The sequence below is a fragment of the Plodia interpunctella genome, chromosome 15, assembly GCF_027563975.2.
Source record: "Plodia interpunctella isolate USDA-ARS_2022_Savannah chromosome 15, ilPloInte3.2, whole genome shotgun sequence".
NCBI lineage: Eukaryota > Metazoa > Arthropoda > Insecta > Lepidoptera > Pyralidae > Plodia > Plodia interpunctella.
In genome coordinates, this window is record NC_071308.1 from 6,492,572 (window position 1) to 6,517,076 (window position 24,505).

Consider the following 24,505-nt stretch of genomic DNA (forward strand, 5'->3'; position numbering starts at 1 on the left):
CTATCCGTGGAACGGTCAATGTCAACTTGCCAAAGAGAAAGACTAGTTTATATTCCAACAGCCGCCGTCGTCAAATGCGGACGTGCTGGAGACCAGTCTCCAAGTGATCCAGTGTAACTAATATCCGAGATTATTTCAACGTGTAATTTGTACGAATTCGTGTAATTTTGAAAATTTTGTAAGGTCTGGCCGAAAGTTAGGAGATATTTAAGGTAAGGAAAGAAAAAAAAATTTTTGGCAAATGCTTTTTATTTTGCATTATCGTCCCTGCTGGAACCCACTGCTTCATTTTCCAAAAAAAGGAAATTAATTAGGCGTGTCATGAAGATAACTTAATGTTTATAGTTGGATTACCCCTATTTATATCGATAAGGCATTTATAGTTAAACCGTTCTAATAAATGATAATAACTATTCACTTTATCCATCACCATCATTAGAAAGGGTAATGTCCTGTTGATGAATGAATCTTCAGCGTGGAACAGAGTAACTATTCTGGGAAATTCTCGTGGGCAGGTAAAAGTTAGAGTTATTCATGACGAATAAAGTTTTCTTCCTGTCTTATCATTATTTCCTAACAAAACAATATTTTTCAAATCGGCTAGCGCAGTTCATCAGAATTTACTTTTCGAACGTTAACCTTTTGTTTTGTTTCTTGCGCGACAATAGTTTTTTGCCATTTCTATCATCTACCAACATCTATATAAGTATTTAGTTAGTAGGTATATTTTAACCAAACTTTATCTCGATTTATGAGGAAGATTTTTAACAAAAATGGTCGTACCTACTTAGTTAGAAAAAATATAATTTTTTCGTAAAACTGACAAGTCTGTTTACCTATTTACTTTTAAGTAAGTAAATACAAAAAAATGTTTGCTGTGCTGTATCAACATACGTATCATAAACGCGCCGTGAGATCACCAGGAAATAAACATGTATTCAAAAACAATATGGGTTAACATTTAGGTATAACTACATAGTTTGAAATAGGTGATATTGATACAGAGAAAGAGTCGCGAGAATTTTCAGCCTGATCCCTTTTTATGTCATCACGATAACTTGAACAAAACCAATTGCTAATCCCAATTTCATTCCAACAAATATGAAATTCGAAAGTGAGTTTGTTACGGTGCACGCAACCTATTTTCTTCGAATTTCGCATTAGAGAAATTTAATAAAAGAGGAAATGCTGTTCTCGTGGAAATTCAAGTCGCTTGAAAAAGCTGGTTGGAAATACATTGAGATAGTTAATTTGATTGTAACTTTCTGCAGAATGGAGAATTCAACAGTGACCAAACAAGACATAGCGACGATCCGGGAATGGATATCGAAAGAAATATACTTACCACAAGACATTAGTAAGTTTATCAAACACAAAATTATTTATTTCACCAATTCATTCCACCATTCAATTCCATTGTGGGGCGAAGACCTTCATATATATTTTTTTGTACTTACCATTACCTTTACTCTACTACTACAACTAGTAAAAAAATTGAGTCCTTGTTACTTGCCTATAACCATTCCTTCATTCTTTATATCAGTTTCTTTTATCCAAACGCGTGACGTAAATCTTCTTCAGTAATTTAGGTAGTTAATGTTTAGTTTAGATCGACGATATTTGAATCCTTTATATCAAATAACATATATTACTTGATTTATTCTGCGTAATACCTATTGTTGTGAAAATCATACAATGAATATTTTTCAAAGCCATGCATTCTTGTTAATTCATTGAAGGACAATATCTTGTTTTTGTTATATTATTACATCATCATTACGAATGCAATGTTCACTATTAATAAGATTAGATATTTATTTTACATTGATATCATCAACAGCCATTGACATTTATTGTCCCCACTGTTGGGACACTAGCCTTCCTTGTGGGTGGATAAACAGGATAATAATATTTAATATAAGTACGTCAGATATTTAAATATATATAACTAGCAGCCCGTCCCAGCTTCGCTCGGGAAAAACCATAATAAAACTAATCACATAAATCACCCTATAGATAATCAGATTTAACTCAAAATAATTGAAGTTCAGGATTCGAACCATCAACAGTAACAACATGAATTCAATGGTGTTTACCGCTGAGCTGTCTACTGATATCTTTAGTTGACGTAATTTTGAAACCCTCATTTTACTACCCGAAAGGTAAAATTTTATAAAAAAACCTGAAACACGAGTTTTATTATTTTTGTTGCAAAGCATTTGTGCCAAGTTTCAAGTAGATCAGTAAAGATTTTCGTTATTTTTCATACAAACTTTACCCCCAAATTTTACCTACCTACCTACCTTGAGGGGTCGAATTTTGAAAATTCCTTTCTTATCTGAGCACTACGTAATAACCTAAAGCTACTGCCCAAATTTCGCGTTTAAAGCTTCTATGGTTTAGGTTTGGCGTTGATTAGTAAAAAACGCTTGTTCCTTTATATATATAGATTAACCGATTTAAGTATCACTTAGTTAACTATTAATTGCACCTATATAACGAGCGGCCTGTTCCGGATTCTAAACCTTACTCAGGGTGCTCAGAAATTATACAATCTATTGGCGAAAACCATACAAAAATTCGTAGTTTGCGAGTTTATCGCGTACAGACAGACAGATGCGAAACAAAGATAAGGAAATCATTCCCGGCGTCTCACAAGTTTAATTAGAGAGAAAATCGCTTCAAATAATTAATTTACATTTTTTTCTCTCTGGTTTTGGTCTTGACACTCCTATGCCTCTAAAAACTTTCAGTTGATCAACAGAAGATTTAGCTATGATTTCACGAACGTCCTTTTATTGATCTGAGGTTCTGTCTGTTGTTGTCAACCTGCTGTCAACTTTTTGCCCTTTACAACATCTACGGAGGATATGTATATGGTCCTATCCTAGGGCGGATCCCACACACACCGAAAAATTGCATCAAATAATACATCATTAATTCTATATAATTATGTTATAGTGCGCCACGCACAGCAACTAAAATAATGCATGTGTTGCTTAACTAGGATCAAGGTTAGATCTCCGACGTATGTGATTTGATTACAGTTGTATGTATATAAATGTATATAATCAAGTGAGTTTAATGTTATATGGGCCGTATACGAGTTACGTATACGGATTTAAAGTTAATAGAATAATTAAAACAAGTAAAACAATAATTAATGAAACGAGAACACTTTTTATGAAGTTGTTATTATTTCGCATGAGCTCGTCATATTCAATCCTAAACTTACTAAATTAATTGACTTATCAAAAATCTATCTAGGACATACGTAGTCCCAGCCAATGATTGCTTGAAATAACATAATAGTGTAGCAGCAACCACCTTCATACGAACCGTGCCAATTATTCAGGACAACCGGGCTTTAGGGGCCCCGAATCAACGCAAATAATACAATAATAATAAATAAATAAAACGCTATATTATAGCTTTATTTTGACAATAAAAAATAATGTATGATTGCAGCATTTTTATCTGTTTATTGTAATAATTAATGTGCCATAATTTAAATTTAAGTGGATTTGATCAAATTATATCAATTATTATTATTATGTTCATGTAAGTAATTTTAATTGAAAATTTTTGATTGTGTGATTGATTTAATTTTTATATTTTATTTTTGAAAATTTGGTATTCGCGGAAGACCAGCGTCGTGGCTCATGCTATGATCTACGACACATGCTGAGCGAAGGCCGTTTTGGAGTATAATTTTGTGAAATTTTTGTATGTAAAATATTTAACTAGTGTAATGATACATCCAAATAAACAATTTTTCTTTCTTTCTTTCTATAAACTCAAAAATTACCGGCCGTATTATTATGCGGTTTTCACCAATACATACAGTGATTCTTGAGGAAGGTTTATGTGTATAATTTATTATGGTTTTACCCGAGCGAAGCCGAGACCAGCGGCTAGCGGTACATTTACGTACAAACTGCAATTTATATGACCATGAACTGTGTGCAAATAATGGTTTCCTGTATAAATAAATACAAATTCAAAGTAATTTCTTAGTATTACGACGTGTTATACAATATAACGCTTTGTGGGTATTTAATACCACTTATATATGTAGATGAGTAATTAACTTCGAACTGAACGGCTGGTTTCTGATCACTATTAAAATATAAGTACCATGTAATAAGAATACTTTAATACTTTGTCGTGTATCTGCGTACATGTCTATGGGATATAATATTAAACATTACATGCAAGTTATTACCGCTAAAAACGAAATCCCAAACAATTTTCAAATGTAACAAGCATTTTTATTTTTATAGAACAAAAAACATCTCATTCTAATATTTTCTAAGTACTTATTTGTCTCGCAACTGGGCATATTCCTTCACTTTCCTCTAACATAAATCTCTTTTTATAACAGAAAAGTTGGTACACCGCGCTGAGTAGCCGCATTTGTGGCGGACCTAGGACATCATCATCAATACATATAATAAAATTGAAGAAAGGCCAAATTTGTACATTGGATATTTTTTTTAATTCTTCATGGATTAATTACTGATATAGATTACGAAAATATAGTTTTGGAAATTTTTGTCTGTCTGTGTCTGTGTCTGTCTGTCTGTCTGTCTGTCTGTCTGTCTGAACGCGCATCACTCGAAATCTACTGGACCGATTTGCTTGAAATTTTGGTATGTAGGTACCTTATATACCGGGTTAACATCTTAGATACATTTCATCCCGGAAAATGAGGAGGGTCCTGTAGGAAAATTAGATACATTTCATACCGGTAAATGGTCAGGTTCCCATAGGATAATTGAAAAACTAATTATGTTAATAACTAAATCTATGTTAGTATAACAAATTATTCATTTATTTTATTATTTGGATCTGAATCCATCTCCGATACAGGGGCGATTCCTATTGGTTAACAAATAAACTCAGGATGCCATTGGTGGTGCAGCGCAGTCGGAGCAGCATAGAAGCGCATTATAGCGGCAAACCTATCATTTCATAGTCGTATGAAAGATGATTTTTGTAAACGAACAAAAGCTTGCTGTATGGAACGTAGCTGTCCTATAATCAATTTTGCGTTCAGAAATAGTTGGTTACTAAAGGTTAAACGTACACATCGCTTTTGTATAACCGTTAAGTATTGTCATAACTTAAAGTAACTTCGCTAGATGTCCCGTTATCTTAATGCTCGTCTCGTTTCGCCTGTTGTCTAACTGCCAAAATATACAGTTATAGACGCATTTCTACAGGAAATATAATAAAACGTATTGTACTCATTCCTGGATTCATAATGTGAGAAAAAAATAGGAACGAAAAGCGAAATGTTCATATACTAGTGACCCGTCCCGGGTAAAACCATAATAAAAATAAGTAGTTTACTCCTGAACATTTCGTCAATCTCTGTGCCAAATTTCATAACATTAGATCCAGTAGTTTTTGAGTTTATTCGTAATAAATAAACAAAAATACTAATCTTTTTTTAATAATATTAGTATGAATATGGATAGTATCGATTATATGCTAAAAAACCATCGAAATATACATAATCGATTATTGGAGTGTGGAAATCCACATTTTATGAGGTCAATGAACTCATTACGTACTGCGTCAATACAACAAAACATGTCAAAATTGAATGAAAGTAAAAATGTGTTGCCAGTTGCAACTAAAATAAATCCACGTCGAATTGTTATCGTTGGATGAAACTTAGCCGAAATAACTGTATATGTCAATGGTCAATATACTTAGTTACGTAAAGCGAGAAAAAACTCCAAGGTCGGCCTCGACCGCAGAGAACAGGTTTTTAAATTACTGAACATAGTATTGGCCATGAAATTTTGATTGTTTGAAGTATCATTTTACTATTTATAGTTAAGGTATCAATGACATTAATATAACATATTTAATGATTTACTAATAATCGCATAGAGCGATAGGCTGCAGACATTGCCGTGCTAAGGTAATTTTCATAAGAAAGGTTTTTATTCTTGGTTTCATACGCAGCATAAGGAATCCGCTTAATGTGTATCTATTTTTTTTAATTCGGCTATGACTTTACAACTGCCTGAGGTCAACCCTCCTTGAGAATTGTTGTTTCTCATATAAAAGTAAATTGATCGTTCGGTCTTAGTATGGAAGGTAAAAAAAAAACAATATTATTTTTTTGGAAGTTTTTGCAGTTTAATAAATCCCAATAACATAGAGAATATTTCATCCCAAATTTCCCACGGGCGCGAAGTTCAATAATTTAAAATCCACCTTATTTATTTATTGATAAATTTTCACTTGGAATGTAGATGACCTGATGCTGTGGAAGTTCCTGAACAGCTGCAACCGTAGCCTGGAGGCGACCAAGCAGTGCATCGAGCGGTTCGCGCTTGGCCGCGCCAACATGAAAGAGATCTACACCAACAGGGACCCGCTTTCAGAACCTATCATCACAGCCTTTTCTATCACGTAAGTTAATAAATAAATACAATATAAAATGTCTTTATTCAATAAAAATGCTAAATAAGACATACACAAACACATCACGTGATTAATGGAATATAAATTTCAATCAAATCCGCCCAGTGGTACACCTCTAGGTACGAAAGCAAATTTTCGTATTTATAATATTAAGTACTTCTTCAAACTGTATCATACAGACCTATGTAAGATAATAAAAAAATGTCGGTACGGGCATTACGCAAAAGCAAAATTTCAAAATTCACTACGTTTTCCATTTGCATTGATGAAGGTCGGCTATGACAGCACAATGTCCTATAGTAACATGAAATGATTTTTTTCACAAACATTGATTTCCTCAACACTTGGAGTTATAAATACCTTCAGTACTATTATATCTACTTAATTTTAATATTTCCTGATTAAACCTTACATCTACTGAAGTTTACCTCTAAAATGTTTCCTTCCTTGTTGACCAAAATACTTAAAAATAAAAATTTAAGTACATACTTACTTTCCGCATTTTTCATAATATGAATAACTAGCTTTCGGCTCAGTACAGTACAGTATGTTTTTCCGGGATGAAAAGTACCCTATGTCCTTCTCTGTACCCCTGACTACGTGTATGTAAAACTTCATGAAGATCGGAAGACATTGAAGCGTGAAAGCTTACAAACAAACTCACTTTCGCATTTATAATATTATATGATATATGAATAACACCTACCAATGTATTCTATTCCTGTAATACTATTTACATGTATGTCCGTATGTAACATTTTTGATAAGGGCCAATACTATTACAATTTTTTTTCTTACTGCATTTCTTGTAAATAGTTGTCATTCGAAATATAGTTTGTAGCTTTAAGATAATTCTGATTTTGAATAATCATAACAATTAATCCTGTCAAAACTACTTTTGCAGATCTGTAGTCACATTCGAAGCGGATAAACACGAGCTTCTAATTCATCAATTGGACGATCCCAATCTTGATAAATTCTCGTTCTACGACTTGCTAAAGGCGTTCACCGTGCAAGCTGACTACTGGCTCAAATTCCACGAGTACAAGGAGTTCCCTGAGGGTCATATCATCGTGTTGGACATCAAGGACTACCATTTGAGGATCATCCCCAAAGTCAACATCATGTATTTCAGAGATTTCCTGCTGTTTTTACTTGTCAGTATTTCTTATTCACTTCCCTTTTTATGTGCTTTTAACAATTACAGTACCTGGGAGATGTAGTACCTCTCGATATATTTTTCTTTTTAAATTTGATTGATATCAGCCAGTACTTACTTAGAAAATTATTTATCTCATAGGACAATCAGATGATTAAAAAAGACTACCATTTTGGATTGAACAGTCACCGTATTATGTCCAACCGCGTATTTCTAAAAATCACTGCAGTGGAATACAAATAATCATCAATTAATATATTATTATGATATATAGATTTTGGAATACTTATACCGAGTTATATTCTACTCGTGCATCAAATTTCATCGAAAACTGTCCGAATAAGGTTCGCCAAACATTCTCACACCTTCAAACTTTCGTTTAGTCGTAGAATAGAATTTTGTAATCTAATTAAAAAGTGAGGAAAATTGTAACCATAAGAGAACATAACATCATAACATTAGTAAGCAAAGTATTGATATACTTACCAAAATAATAATCCAAATATATATTTTTTATATCTACGTCTTTAATTTCAGGAAAGTATGCCAGTCCGTGTGAAACAGGTCCATGTTGTCAACTGTCCGTCTTTCTATGAGAAACTATTCGCTCTCGTCAAACCTATATTACCTGCAGAAATTTTAGAAATTGTGAGTACACGTTTTACCTTTGTATTCTCTATTTTATGTAAAATTTATTTTATGTCTCATTCGTTCATTGTTTCCCACGATACAAAAACGTCGCATTGAGTGCTAGAAAGAAAATAAATTCTCACGTAAAGTTCATATTTTATGATGTACTAGTGGCCCGACCCGGCTTCTACCAGTAATAACATTGTAAATTATACACCTAAACCTTTTTCAGGAATCACACTATTGAACAAAACCCCATGAAAATCCGTGTAGTTTATTGCGAACAGACAGACGCGACAGAAGACTTTGTATATAATATGTAAAGATATTGGCTGAAATAAAGTAAAATTTCATCACAACGCAATAACAGACATGAATTTAAAACGAAGTAATACTAATCTCACAAAAATGTGTACTTTTAGTTATTAACAAAGGGTGCAACCCCGTCAACTATGTCGTTAACTTTAACGTGAGACGAAAAACACATAGTACACCATATTGCATAAACGTCAGCAGTTCGTCGGTTAAAATCAACGTTGTAAAATTTGACGGTGCAACTCACCCTAACTTGTTAATCTGTTTTTAGATTCAATTCCACGGTGATGCTGTAGGCATCAGCAAATTCATAGACAAGAAGTACTTACCGAAGGAGTACGGCGGCGAGCAGTCAACTCTGAAGGACGAACAAAAGGGATGGGTGGCCAAAGTTAATGCTAAGAGGTGCGACAATAAAATATGTATCATAAATTTCTGAATAATGGTGAAGCTAGTCCATACATGTAAACAAGCATTGATAAAATTAATATATGTATGTGTAATGTATGTACAAAATTTTTTGCAAAAATTTCATTTTGGCCACAAGCTTTTATTGTCATCAGAGAGATCTTGTGGCTTTTAACACCTGTCAAAAACCCCATGTCCGTGCTGTAAACCGTTGAGGAGTTCCATCGTTGGGAGCCGAACCTGGGTGCACCATCAAGTCGTGCTTATCATAATAATGCATTGTCATGGATACTGAAGCGACGTGGGAAATTTCAACTCTGTAGGACAACTGGAAGTAGGAGAAATCTAACTTGCAAGAGTTGATCAAAGATAGTCTAGCAAACATAGGGACAGATGAATTAAAACAACTAAAAGCTAGTAAAAAGATTGGACACGTGTATACGTGTCATATCATATGAATATCTCTCTCTCTGTCATCAGAGTGTTCTCTGTTCTCTGTTATTTCCAATACGTAATTTATTATCTTATGTAGGTACAGTTTTAGTTTGCAATAGTTTTATTTGAAAAATTTTCTGTACTTGAAATGTTTTGATATCAGATTTTTAGTTTTTTTTCAGTTCTTACAGATTTAAGTATAGTTCCTAACACTTATAATAGAAGTTTCAATAGTTTTAAAATTCCTAAATTTAATATAGAAGTTTTGATAGTTATTAATTTATTCTTTAAAACCATTTTCAGGTCTATGTTCCTAAATAATAATCTGTGGACGGCGGATTTGAAGAAAAAACCAAAGAGCAGCGCCGACAAAACAATGAATGGATCTTTTAGAACTCTTTCAATCGATTGATTTCGATAGCAAGCGACGCGACCAGCTTGTTTCACTGGTGTATTTACTTATTTCTTTTAAAAATCATCCTGGGTGAATTTCACGACTGTTTGAACGCGGCGTGTAGCGTTTCATTAGTGTCGCATATTTCATTTTGATAAAGAACGTTTTTTTAAAATTAAACATTTATAAAATGAACATTGTACCAGTACTTTACTCATTTATAAAATAGGATAATTAAATTGATTACTGTGTATGGTACAATTTAATAAACACTATTGATAGCTCACGTCGGCGTAAAAACGCTCGTGAAGTTCACCCTCCTGAAGAATCAATAAAAATGATAGCGAATTTCGCATAAAATCCGTTGGGTACTCTTTATGACATGTAAATAGTGACAGATAGACGTGTATGTTTTTGATTTTATTTTTTATATTTTTTAAATAATATCGTAAACACAGAAAAAAATGCATTCAGTGCATATTGCATTTGTACATAGTACCTATCTATACATATACTATCTATCCATACATACTACTTTTATAAAGATAAAAGATTTGAAAAGCAAAAAGTACTAGATCGATTTTGATAAAATTTGGCACAGAGACAGACAAAACCTTCAGAAGTAACATACTTTACTATATTAGGATACTTTTTTATTACGGTTTTACCCGAGAGAAGCTACAACAGACGGCCAACCTCTAGTATCATATAATTTTGTAGGAAGTTTACAGCGATTAACCAAAAGCCTGGCCTTGATTTTTCTAAAGTTTCATCTGAACATAATGATATATAGAAGTACATAAAAGTCATTCAGTATTTGTATGAATATCTAATGCGAATTTATTGAACAATTAATTGTAAAGGTCAAGGAAATGGGGGAACAAATAAAATATGCATAATACAAAAGAATCTAAATAAAACTTATTATGTAAATCTTAAATATTTTATTTATACAAATAATAATTCCGTGAGGTAGATAAATCACGGTCTGTGTTTTAATCTGATTTTAAGTCTATAGGTACCATAAAGTAAAAAGAAAATTATTTGTATGGTACCTACTTACTTCTACACTTAAAGCTACACATTAGATGAAATTGATTCATTAAAATTTAGCGTAAACGACTCTCAAATGTTTAATTGATTCGTCAATGATTTAAGAGCCCTTTTAGCCAAATTTCACATAAAAAATTAGGAGGAGGAATTCCGCCGTATTACAGTAGTTATTTCAGTAATACGGTTCTAGAAACCAAACTGAAAATTAAATTACATAATTACTAAATTCAATATCTGAATTAATCGCCATAACATAAAAAAACTCAGTTGATAATAAACAAGTTAAATATAATTTACGATTAATATGAATTCTCACATGATATTAAAAAAATAATATTAATGTGATCACTTTTTATAAAAAATAGTCTAGTGTTACTTATTATTCTTAAAAGTAAAGATTTCATTGCAATATCTCGTAAATCGGCCCTTAAATTTTCCATGTGTGTATTTTTTAATCACACTCAGTACATTACACATAACATTACAGTACATTAAGTAATTTTACAAATATTTTTTATATAATTATGAAAAGAGTAAGAAGATGTCATCCAGCAGAGAGAGGCTACAAACAGGGAGTCATAGTATGATGAAACGGATGCATTGGAAATATACGGAAAACCATACTATTCGAAATTCTTTAGTTTATAGCCTGCAAAATAGTAAACAATGACAAATACCTAAGCTATCGCATAGTACGCTCTCTAGTAAACCAAAATTTATCAATGTCATTCAAAAAATCAAGCGAATTTGAATCTGTCATGCATGCATATCGATCGTTGTTAACATCGTGTACGTGACAATGATGAAATGTAGTTGAAGAGAACCCGTTTTCTGTTGAAATAATAGCGATTGTGTAATTCGACGAATTATCAAGCGAGTGTTGATTGTAGACAACACAAGAGAACGGTGTTATAATGTGTTGTCTATAATCAACACTCGCTTGATAAATCGTTTAAACCTCAGATATTGAAATAATAAGACGAACCACAATACAAGCTTTTTATTTAACAAAATTTATCGTTCTCGCTTCAAAAAAAAAGTGTTAAATAAAAATAAAATACAGATATAAATTGTCTTATTATTCCAAATACTATTCATACAATCCATAAAAATGTTGGTCCTTTTTTATATATAGGATAATGATATTTCACCCAGAAATGTCCATCTCATGGCCAATCCTTCTTATCATCTATAAGGACAGTCAGTGCCCCAACAGTGAACCATTAAATTGGTAAAAATAAAGAAATGTATAATGTGCGTCACGAGAGTACTTGCATGCATAGCCTGCGCTGTGGACTACTTACTAAAAGTTAATTTTGCCCTTAAACCATGATGTCCTCCTTAACGAGTCCGTTAACAGCAAATCTCGTCAAGTTAGTATAAGATTTGCTAACCTACATTTTGTAAGTTCCTAACACATAGGGAACACGTCTATACGTGTCAGATGGAATCTGCAATCTCTCGCGCGCACGGTACACAACCAGAGATTGGTTTACTCAGTTTGTATTGTATTCGCTCACTTTCTGGCAAAGTAATAGAAATTTGTGGCGACTGTTTTGGCAGAAAGTGGACGTAAACCTATCTATGTCCACCCACGACGCGACTAATCTAACGCCAGCGAGCGGAAGGAGCCGGGCAGGCCGCGCGCGCGCTCGTCCCTGTGGCCGTCGGCCGGGCGCCGCGCCTCGTCCACCGACCAGCGCTGGTCGTGGCTCAAGAACCAGTCTCTGGAGACGATTTATAAATAAATATATATAGGTCTCGATAGCTCAGTGATTAAGAGTACTGTCCCGAATAAACAGGAGTGTGAATTCAATTCCCGTTCGATTTCAGATTTTTTTTCATCTCAATTATATGGATAACTATGTCATTTAAATATAGGTATACAGTCTGGCAAAAAATAAATAAAAAATGATTTTTTTTTCCAATGTAATACCAAATAAAACAGTCAAGATTTGTTGGTCAATACACATTGTTGCCAACCAACAGAACAGCCTCATTCGTCAAACGAGTCAACAAAACTTAACAATATAAAATCATAGTAAGTAATTAAGTTCACGGCTTCTATTAACAAATCTTGTAACGTGGCAACGTTGGAATTGTATACAGTCGACTTTTCACAACATTTTTTACCAGAATGGAAAGGATTGAATTTTGAGCGCTTCTCGTAACTAGACTTAAAACGAGTAAGTAGTTTGTAATAAACTGTGGGACTGGTACTGACTGCGGTAAAGTAAGTAACAAATAATAACAGAAGCAACTGGCTTTGTCGTTCAGTTAGTTGAGATTAGAGAAAGTGGCTCTATTTAGCCTTCTAGACTTTATTTATACATTTAACTAATTATTTAAAAAAAGTGTTGTGTCAGGAAATGTAGAAGGTATTTATTTATATTGGTAACTGACTTTAATGCGCATTCTAATTATTGTTGTTTAAATATTTAATTCAAATTAAAACTGCCAAATATTAAACAGACCTTGACAATAAACTGTATCTTTCTCACCTCTTGGCCTCGATGCGCTTGACCCAATACCTCTTGATCTGCTCGACAGTGCCGGCCTTGCCGCCGTACTCGTCAGGAAGTAACTCCAGGGGCACGTCCTTGTATAGCGTGTCTGTATTGGGTTCATGGAACTTGATCTGCAAATTAGGATTAGATCCTCACAAGTAGATCTTTTTTGCATCCATATAGCATCTGTATATTATATTACTAGCTGACGCCCGCGACTTCGTTCGCGTGGCCGAACAATTTTTGGTAAGGAGTCAAAATTATTAAAGAAATTTTATTGTACAGACAAAGCGTAACGATACCTATACAGAAGATGCTCATACGACTGAAATATATGTATATTTCCTATAGTTTAGCTGGGCCATTATGACTCTTCATCAGGTGTTCCAGATCTTCGATTTTTATATCTCAACAGAAAATGCATTACGCTGAACAACTTTTGTTAAGGCGTAATTTCTATATTTATTATAGTTTAGCTGTATCATCACTGTTCTCTATCAGGTGTTCCAGTTTTCAAAATTATCATTTATACCCTATATTTTGCCCAGACTTAATAAAAAGTTTCATTGAAATCCGTTAAGTAGTTCCGAAGATTAGCGTGTACAAACAGACAAAGAAACAGACATACACAGGCAAACAGACAGATTTTTTTTTTTCAAATACTTTCTCTGTTACTATGACTCTATCGTCTAATTTTGTTTTCATGTAAATATATTCAATGTACAGGATTTTTTTGTACTGTTTTATTATATGTATTGATTATAAAACTAATCTATATTTATAATATAACTAATTGTATCAAAATCGGTTCATAGCTGTGAAAGCGTGACAGACAAACTTTCGCATTTATAATATTAGAATGGAAGTATGATTTCTGTGATGCGACGATAATAGCGTCGAATAAACACAGAATTTGGCTAAATGACATGCTTATCAGCCATACGTCAGTGAAGCAATGGTTAGTGGAAAACAATTCAAAGACGCATCCAAAGTGTCAAAATGGCCTCAGAGCTGACGTAATGACGTTACGTAAAACTACGTGTTGCGAGTGCAGATGACCTTTAACGAGGATTCTAAAGTGCATAAAGAATGAACCATTGTCATTGCATTGTAAGTATATTTAGTTGTAGTTAAGTACATCCTGCTTTATATTTTTAGGATTGAATGAGTAACATTTATTTGTTGCGCCACATCTTGCGGACATATCGTGTGTAGACGTTTTGTTTGTGTGTCATTTAGTATCCACCAAAGGGTTAAAACGACAGATTACGTAGGGAATAAATGTTTAGTCGTGCCGATTTCGTGGCAGAAGGAAACCCAGTACATGCTGTCTTGATGCTGTCACGGAGGATATGCGGGCAAATGGTCTGAACTGTGCAATATGGAGATGTAAAATAGGAGAACGATATACACTGGAAAATAATGTATGAATGTATTCAAGTGTCATGCGGCCACCTGATTGTAATACTGTTCTGACAATAAATGATTTCATTTGATATGAAAAGATCCAGGAAAATGTTCAGATTAGAGAGAGAGAGGTAGAATACGTAATAAATAAATAAAGTTTACTGACACTGGCAGCAATATTATAAAATGTTGCAGATAATAATATTCTAAAATGGAAGTATAAAAAAAAAGTAAACTGACCACATAACCACAGCTTTGATCGACGTTGCGGAAAATATTCAAAAATGATAGAATAAATAAGTAAACAAACTGGCCAAATAACTACAGCATTGATCGACGTTACGGAAAACATACAAAAAAGGAAGCAAAAAAGACAAAAAAAAATACTGACCAGTTTAGCGACTTCAGTCTTCAGAAAGGGTTTGCAGATGGCGTGAATCTTGCTGATGTAGGCGGGCGCGTTGATCACGTGAATCTGCTTTAGCCGGATCGGAATAGCCTCCTGAAATGAAGAGAGGGAACAAAATAAAAAAAAATGAAAGTATCTGTTCGTTCACTAGCCATTTGCTCATTCATTGTGTTCAGTTTGCCTGATTACGGCACAAATATTTCTTAAGCATACTACGACTACTTCTTATTACAAAAACCATTAAACATTCTTAATAAATAAAAATATCGATTTATGTGGAAATAAAAGATAATAAATTCAAAAAGTACTAAAATATTTTTACATGCGATTTTGCCAACGGGGTGGGAAGGATTTGTTGTATAATTCAGGCGAGCGAAGTCGTGGTCAAATGATAGCTAATCACTATTTCGAAAAGTGATATAACATGATAACGACATTCTGTGGTTGAGCGAAATACGCAATAATTCTATTTTCTTCGAGCAATTGATAGGAAATCGATTGCAGTATTGTGGCGATTAGTACTATACTAAGTACCTAGCCATTTCGACTAAGTAGGTGAATGGGTTCAATCCCAAACAATTTCAACATTCCACCTCAGCATCAGGCAATTAGTTATTACTCATTTGGCCTTCGATCGTCTCGCATGTTTCATCTCGTAAAATTCAATCATAGTTTTATTGTAACCTTGTTTAGTAAAAACTGCAAAATAACATTGGTTTGTCCAATAGTATTAATTACTTATAGTTTTTATGCAGGTACTCAAGGACTAAGCATATGAATAAGCTACAAGGTAAACTAAAAAATCTAAAATATTGTGTAATTTTTCGTTTTTCTTATTTAGAGATGACTACAGAACAAAATGGCCACGGAAATAGAAGACAAAAGATAAATAAAAATATAAATAAAATGTATGCATTTATAAATAAAAAATAGTTTAGAAAACACAATACGTTATTTTATTTTCACGTAGAAGAGTATATTTCACTGTTGGCGACCATTGCTGAAAGAGAGAGAGAGAGAGAGAGAGAGCTATTGCTTTCTTCTTCACAACTGTTGTCAGACATACAAACAGTTTGTAGAAAATATTATAATTTACTTTATAACACTCTAACAAAGCAAAGGATCAATTTTATTTTGACATGCTTACGACACGACCATAGATAAAAGAAAAAATATTTTATCTATGGACATGGACACGACCAGGTTTCCTGTAACAAAGGTTTATTCACCATTTATTATACGCGCCTTCTCATTTGCTTTCGACACGAACCAGCCAACCAAGTAAACAAAAACAGTTTTTTTATAATCCTTGAGCATACTTTACTTATGTTTTGCACTAATAAACACTAATAAGTCCTGTCTAGTCGAGCTATCAATAATTATTTGCATAAGGTTACTTCATGTTTACTAAAATCCATGCACAATTACGCTGCACGAATGTAAATATTCAGAATTCTTAAAGTCTTGAGTCGACCGAGTCATCGATGTTTCTTATCCTTACATGTTATAAAAATAACTGTCTGTGTGTATGTACGATACAACAAATAAATTAAAAAACAATTTTTAAACGATTTTCACCAATAGGCAGTGTGCATCGTGAAAAAGGTTTAGGTGTGTAATTTATCATAGTTTTACCCGAGCGAAATCGTAATGTGCCGCTAGTAATTATATAAAATTAGTTTTTGAGTTTATCGCGAACAGACAAACAGACGCGGCAGAGAACTTTGTTTTATATATGTAAGGATAATACCCTATTGCTTTGCCCAACACTGGGACAAAAAACGATTGAAGTAAGTAATCAGTTTTATTCTATAGTCACGATTTCGCATTGTAATCTCGTGTTTCTCAGAACAATAAAAGGTTAATTGAATTAATAACATTTATAAGTTAATAAAATAGATATAGTTTTGTATATGTTATATATTTTTTGAATTATCTTGTTAATTTTACAAGTGCCAACATCAAGTGATGTGTGATGTCAACATAAACTTTTTCGTTCAAACACACAATAATTTATACTTTTGAAAGCCAATAATTTATATTTTTTAGATCACAAAACTACAGGCGGATAATCAATTCCACGAAATTGGTGTCAATCTCCAAAAAATATATATACATAACTAAGATCAAATTATGAAGAGTTATTTGATCTATAATTCAATTGTATCATTGGGAAGTAGTTCTGTACCTATCTGTCTGTACAGACGGATGATCATTTTTATTCATAAATCAAAAGTTTATAAACAGCTTTTGATTTTAACGTAAAATTTTTGAAATCATAATTTTGGGAAATTAGGTTTTAGATTCTTTGAGTCTGTAGAATATCTAGTTACAACTACTAATTCGTTAGTGTTTTAATTGTAATCATTTAGTAACATAATGAAAAACACGCCTGCACAAGATAACGTGTGTTTAATTGATATTTATGATTCAACATTATCTAAAAAGCCGAAGGTAATCTACGTACATAAAGGTCAGTGGAAATCCCTAAATATAGACAACTAGATGTTGCCCTGGGCTTCGCTCACGTGAGAATTTGAGATAAAATATAGCCTACAGCAATCTTGGATAATGTAAGGTATATTATCCAAGATTGCTATAGAATGGTAAAAGAATTTTTGAAATCGGTAGTTTCGACCCTCTCAAACAAACTCACAAACGCCTACCTCTTTATAATACTTAATAGCATAGATATTTAGGGATTTCCACTAATTATGTACTTGCTTCCGCAATTCGGAGTGTGAAAAAAGTGTAGATAGATTTGGAAATCACTATCATTACATCACTACATACTTAATATAAAACAAATTCACTTCTGTCTGCCTATAGATCTTTAAACTACACAACGGATTGTAGTTGTGATGCGGGTTTTTTTAATAGACTGATTCCTGAATAAGTATTTAGTTGTAATTAGTTGCATTTGAAATTATTTCCGAGTTATCAACGTTGCATCGTAAGTTTTTATATCGTAAAAACTTGGTCACAAAATTACGTAATCTTCATATAAATTCGTGGTCTAGGTAAAGGCAAGCAAGTCTGCCGGTTAAGTGACTGCAAGGTTATATCACCATTATGCGATAACCACTCATCCATGGACCAGATAAAGAGAAGGTCCCGGAGTATAAACTTATGCACAGCTACAATAAAAGACACAGATATGTCACGAAGGGGTCTGTCTGTAATCAAATCTTGCAAGTTACATTTCTCCTACTTCCAGTCGTCCTACAGAGTTGAAATTTCCCACGGCTTCAGTTTACATGACAATGCATTATTATGAGCCGATCCTTGGTGCACCATCGGGTCATGCTTAATGACCTGATGGTGCACCAAGAATCGGCTCCCAATAGGGGAACTCGTCTACGGTTTACAGCACGGACATGGGTTTTTTGTCTGGCGTTAAATGCCACAAGATCTCTCTGACGACAATAAAAGCGTGTGGCCAAAATGTCATATTTGTAAAAAAACTTGTTTCTTACATATATTTTGTAATAGGTGTAACAAGTATATATATAGATGGTCAAAAAGTATAAAAAAAACCTGAAGCTGTATCTGAAATGTGTTTGGTCACTTTGTATAATGTGATATTTTGATAAAACTCTACTGAAGGAAAGAAGGAAGGAATTTAAGCTAGAAGAGAAGGAAACCGATAATCTTGCATGGAAGAGCAAACAAACAACTTTCACGTTTATAATTTTAGTAGAATTTCGTACATGCTAGGACATTTCATTTTCTATCGCACGCGAAAGTATGTAAGAATGGATAGTTATTTCTTTTTCAGGCGAAAACCGACGCTGCGGTTGTAATGCATTTCGATTTTTCTTTTTTCACTTTTGAGGTGTTGTTGAAAGTATACTATTAGTCATATAACTATAGTGCACTTTCGTCACTAGTATACTAGTACTTAAACTTCATTAAACTAATTTCGCTTGGAATGAATCCGGCGACCAGAGTTAGAAAAATTCAAATGTCATTTTGAAACGATATTTTTTGACAAATTGATTTTATTTATTCAACAGCAGCGACACGCCTTTAGGCCAAAAACCTAAGTTTGCCAACCTCTACACTCCTTACATATAACATTCTACTCGTATTCCGAAACCCCAAAGATTTGAATTTAAAAACCGTAAGAATCATTGTCATACTGCACAGTTCAATTCAGTATGATTTATAATGCATAATTCTAATTTTCTATTTACAAAATGATAAAAAATATCTTCCATGAAAACAGACACCAGACAAAGAAAAAAGACCACCGGTGAATAGATATTTGGAAATCCTTGCAACAACAAACATGTCTTTTTGGAATTGACCGTGAATTTGTCTGTCAATATTATTGAACACCTCGGAAAACGTAGAATTATTTAATAAATAGTACTTACCTCTATTAGGTATTTTCCGAGTTTTTAGTAATTTATACAGACAATATACAGATTGCATCTATGAGATATTGTTGTAATGCCGGTTTATTTCTTCCATATCCATATTAATATTATAAAAAGATTTGTATTTTTGTTAGTAATGAATAAAATCAAAAACTACTGGGCCAATTTTATTGAAATTTAGCACATAAATAGACAAAATCTTTAGGAGTAACATAGGATTTGACTTATTTTATTATGATTTCATTCGAGCGAAGCCGCGGCGGGCTCCTAGTCTATTATTATAAAGAGGTAAGCGTTTGTGAGTTTGTATGTTATGCATGTTCGGTAGTTTCGGAGATTACCCTCCGAAACTAGGTACCGAACCGATTTCAAAAATTCTTTCAGCATTAGAAAGGTACATTATTCGAGATTGCTGCTATCTTATCTCAAAATTCCAACGGAAACGAAGCCCCGGGCAACACCTAGTAATCAATAAAGAACAACACAAAACAAACGGCATCATTGAACTCGTGCGCATACGCGAGATAAATTAAAATAAAAACAAAACAAACCTGTGTATAGAGCATGTACTTCCTTAACACAGACAAGTTGATCTTCGGTATGAATTTCAAGGAGACATTAGTGGCGTCGAAAATAGGAACTTCTCCAGCAGGGATGTCTTCTTCCTCAGTGAGTCTGGTGTCAGCCAGCATGAAGAATGTCTTCACCGCGTCTACGAAGTTGAACAGGTCTATTTCTGTGGTGTTCAGTCGATAAAGGAACACTTTGTAGTTCTCTTTTGTTTTTCGAGGAAGCGGGATCAGGTCTCTGTAATGAATAAAAAAACTCAAGCAAAACTGAAGAACTCACATTATTTTAAAACGAATTATTTTTTATTTTTAAAGCACGGGTTTTTTAAAGCATTTTTAGCTCCATGCCTACCGAATGCTTATGAAGCATGTGCTCAGATAAATTATATGGAATTTTAAGGCGTACAACCGTACAGCAAAAGTGCTGCACAGGAATTCGTGTCTTTCTTCTTTTCAATGTTAAGTGTTCAAAAAATGTTGAACTCGGGCCAGGACACGTGACCCTGATCGAAAAATTCGTAAGATGTCAAAAATGCATTAAATTCAAGTTTTCAAAACGTTTTCAAACGTTTCAAACGTTAATATTGAAGTGTTTTATATTTCTTTTAAGTTCTGTTTAATATCTATGTTAATTAGCCACCTTGAAATGAATCAATGAATCCACCAACACTTCTGGTACAAATTAAAATATATTTTTAAAAATTAAACTTTAAAGTTAAAGTATGAATACTTATTTGACATCGATGTTCGTTTTGTGCAATTTAACGTACTTAGAGCATATTATGTTATTGTCCTTTAACTTTTTGATAAAATCCAGTGAATGTATAATCGGAGACAGAAAAAACTGTTCGATTCTAATTATTTATTGCTTCCTTAATGTACAATTATCCCTCCACCTAACTGGCTTACTTAGATTTATCTGCCCGGGAGTGTACTAAATACCGGGTCTACTTAGAGAATATATATGTATATGTAATGCAATGAAAATAAATAAATATAACATACAATAAGGATCACAGATCTTTAAAACACATCCGTGATCGTGTCAGTTATATCGAACAAAAAACTCTATTCGTTATTAATGATCGCAGTGGATCGTTTTTTTTGGGTTTTTTGGATTTTTTTATTAAACAACTTGGGTTATTTGCGAATGAGGAAAGAAACACGATACTAGGTAAAGTGTAGTTTAAATAATAGAATGCAATATAGAGACGCAATACATATGCGACGCAGTATAAACTTTTTTATTAACAAAACAAATAATTAGCAATGAAAACAAATTATCTGTACCTACCTATTATCAACTTATATGTATTTATTTATGTGAACTTGATTGCATCGGACAAGAGTAAAAACTTATCCATTATCTAGCCACCCAATAATGACCCAAGCATACAGAGAAGAATAGTTGATGATCAAAGATTTATATTATAACGATTTGGAGAAACTAAAACAAGTATAATGATAAATGACCGTGGTATTTATTTAACTGATATGATGTTGAATTTTGTTATTTTAAATTGAGGTCGTTTTTCGACCTTTCCTGAATCAAAAGGACATTTAAAATTAAAAATAAATCCTTTAATTTTCATTTGGTTGTCCGCGGTGGCGTAGCGTAACACAACTTCAAAAAATGATTTAAAAAAATATATATTATTTTATATGTCTTGTGGGAGGCCTTTGCCTAGCAGTGAAAAGTGTTCCCCGAAAATCTTAAGTAATTATTTTAAAACATAGGAACAAATTTTATTTTGTGATACCTATAAATATCTAGAGAAAATTGATTATAAAAACTTACGTGATTTCAAACACTCGTCTGATCTCCGGCGCCCAGGGGTCCCGCTTGCAGAATATTTCCGGCGCGGTGGAGCGCAGCGTGAAGAAGAAGTCGATGGTGCGTTTTGTCAGCTCGAGGCTGTAGCCACAGCTCGCCAGGAACCGGCGGATGAGGAGCTCCTCTGAATAAACATGTATGTTAAAAACAATTGGCTACTTTTAAACTTTCAATTAGCCAAGAAAGTCTCTATCTCATCTGGGCGTTGCTGAGAAGACGTTGAACGTCGGATCCCAGGGTCCGCTATCATAAATATATGTATATTACAAAGAAGAACAAATAACTATTTTTTTAACTTACAAAATTATTAACATCGACTCCCAAACTAGAATACCCTAGGAGCTCTGTTATTAAAATTTGAACACAGTCAATTTAAATATTGAAAAAGTAAATGGTCCTGAAGATCGATAATGTTTTTTTTTACCAACTGGCCTAATACAGATCTCCAGATAAGTAAATATACAATAGGAAGAGAAATTGTAATCGGTTTTCGAGAAACCTGGACATCTTAATGTCCATCGGCCTTAACCTAACGTTGTGTTAAGTGTAGATGATTCTGCACTGATATTGAAATTCATTGTATACATTAAGTTCTTATCAGTACCGGCATACAAAGTAGATACTTAATTATAACATTTACATTCATATAATTTGTATATGTTACAACTAACCCGAAGGCCGGCTAGACCTAGGTTTGGCCGGATAATAACTTAACCGAAGGTAAACATTACACCTAAATGTAGTCAACGAAGATCGGCTGCATCTAGGTTAAGCCGGAATGATATACGAGTATATCGCAGTAAGTCGCAACATCAAAACCACTGAACGTCGAAATTTGAAATTTAGCAGACAGATAATGTAGGTAATTATACAGTGAAATACATAATTAAACTGAAGAATAAAAGCGTGTAAAAGCGTGAGTGAATAAGTTAATGCATTAAAACTCAAAAGGGGGTGAAAGTGAAAAAAAAACACCAAAGCAAGAAATACCACAACCGTAGGTAACATCAACAACAGGTAACATCGTAAAACACCAAGTTCGCAAAACACGATATTCGCAAAACATACTACTAATATTTTAAATGCGAAAGTTTGTGAGGGTGTCTGTGTGCGTAAGTATGTTGTTACTTTCACGCAAAACCTACTGGACGCATTGTTATTAAATGGTACACTGATAGAATATAAATTAGATATTTTTAATCCCGATATTCCCACGGGAGCGACGCCCCGGGGGCACTTAGTATTACTTATAATAACAGCATTCTAGTATTCGTTGATGTATTATTTTGACCAATTCAATTACTACTTATAAATCTGATTAATACGAAGATTTAACTTTTTTGCTTTAAAGCATTTTACTTTTGTATAAGATTTTACTTTACGCTCTTGAAAAAAAATCATAATGTCAAACATTAGGAGCAAAATAAGTTTTGATATTTATCAACATTTTCCCAGGCAGAGCAGGGCACGCAACAAGTTAGATAATTTACATGTTTCTATGGGTCTTTTCGATAATTGAATGTGAAATCATCAAATCTCAGAATCAAATAATAAACGCGCGCATCGCGTGACAGTGTTTTGTTTATAAAACCAGTTAAACAAACACGTGATGTGACTCATACAATTTTAAATTTTAATAGCTACAACCTTGAAAAGTTATCAAACATTTCATCAAATTTTTAATAGAATAAATAAACATTTATTCGAAGTAACTAAAATACACTCAAGTTGCTTTTAAGCGTTTCTTCTCAGCAGATTGTAGCCAGTATTACAGAGTTTACGAGAGATTTTACTATGAAATTCACGCGGGCAAAGCCGCGGGCAAAAGCTAGTGTAATATAAATTTGACGTGAAAAAATGCCTGTGAAGGTCTAATTGATAAATCTGAATAAATGATTTGGCCTCGTAATTTGTACAACAAAACAGATATCATTGAAATTAAATTTAAACTTTAAAAAAACCTTTGTGCTTTGCAGCTGCACCTTCTTCTATTTATTCCTCTTATACATATATTTTAGGTTGTATGTTCATAAATGTGGGAATGTCTGTCAGGTGTGATCTTCTCAATGAAAATCCAATTAAGTTACGTACTCGTAAACTAATAAGTTTCCCAATGAACTAGTATTGTGAAAGTGTTTCTCACATCCTTAGGAACCACTTGTGTGCGATGTTGGAACAGTGGAACGGGTTTGAGAACGAGATCGTGTCAATTTCAATGAAGAAACCAAATGAAAAATTAAATTTAACCATAAATATATTCGGAGAAAAGTATATACTGTTTTTCCTTCATTCATTTCGCCGTTACCAAAAATACCTTATATATGTAGGTTATGTTACACTAATAACAATCGATAACTAACTTGGCTGGTGCACTAAGGGCATTGAACCCTATCTACCTACTTTGATAAAAAAAACGAATTAGATCGGTAACTAAAACTCGTTGGTATATCAGGACGGCGCGTGCGCGGCGTGCCTACATGGGTATATTATTTATTAACTTCTCGCTCAGCGAACCAAAGAGGATCTAGGCCGATACTAGAATTTTCCACTCATTTCCAT

At 33.3% G+C, this 24,505-nt stretch overlaps 2 protein-coding genes across 2 annotated transcripts in view; one reads left to right on the plus strand and one right to left on the minus strand.

Annotated features, from left to right (window-relative positions):
- LOC128675751 (alpha-tocopherol transfer protein-like) lies at positions 1-11,082 on the plus strand. Its single transcript, XM_053755401.2, has 7 exons — positions 1-212; positions 1,272-1,357; positions 6,273-6,432; positions 7,349-7,601; positions 8,141-8,251; positions 8,820-8,953; positions 9,695-11,082. Exons 2-7 carry the CDS (start codon positions 1,273-1,275, stop codon positions 9,801-9,803), a joined length of 852 nt encoding a protein of 283 aa, XP_053611376.1. The 5' UTR covers positions 1-212; position 1,272; the 3' UTR covers positions 9,804-11,082.
- LOC128675749 (alpha-tocopherol transfer protein-like) overlaps positions 10,717-24,505 on the minus strand; it is a 21,331-nt gene continuing 7,542 nt past the window's right edge. The window contains exons 3-7 of the mRNA XM_053755400.2: positions 21,911-22,070; positions 20,095-20,350; positions 15,144-15,254; positions 13,340-13,476; positions 10,717-12,565 (exon numbers count right to left, since the gene is read on the minus strand). Coding sequence (XP_053611375.1) covers positions 12,442-12,565; positions 13,340-13,476; positions 15,144-15,254; positions 20,095-20,350; positions 21,911-22,070 — 788 coding nt within the window. The 3' untranslated portion in view covers positions 10,717-12,441. The remainder of the gene's footprint in view (positions 12,566-13,339; positions 13,477-15,143; positions 15,255-20,094; positions 20,351-21,910; positions 22,071-24,505) is intronic.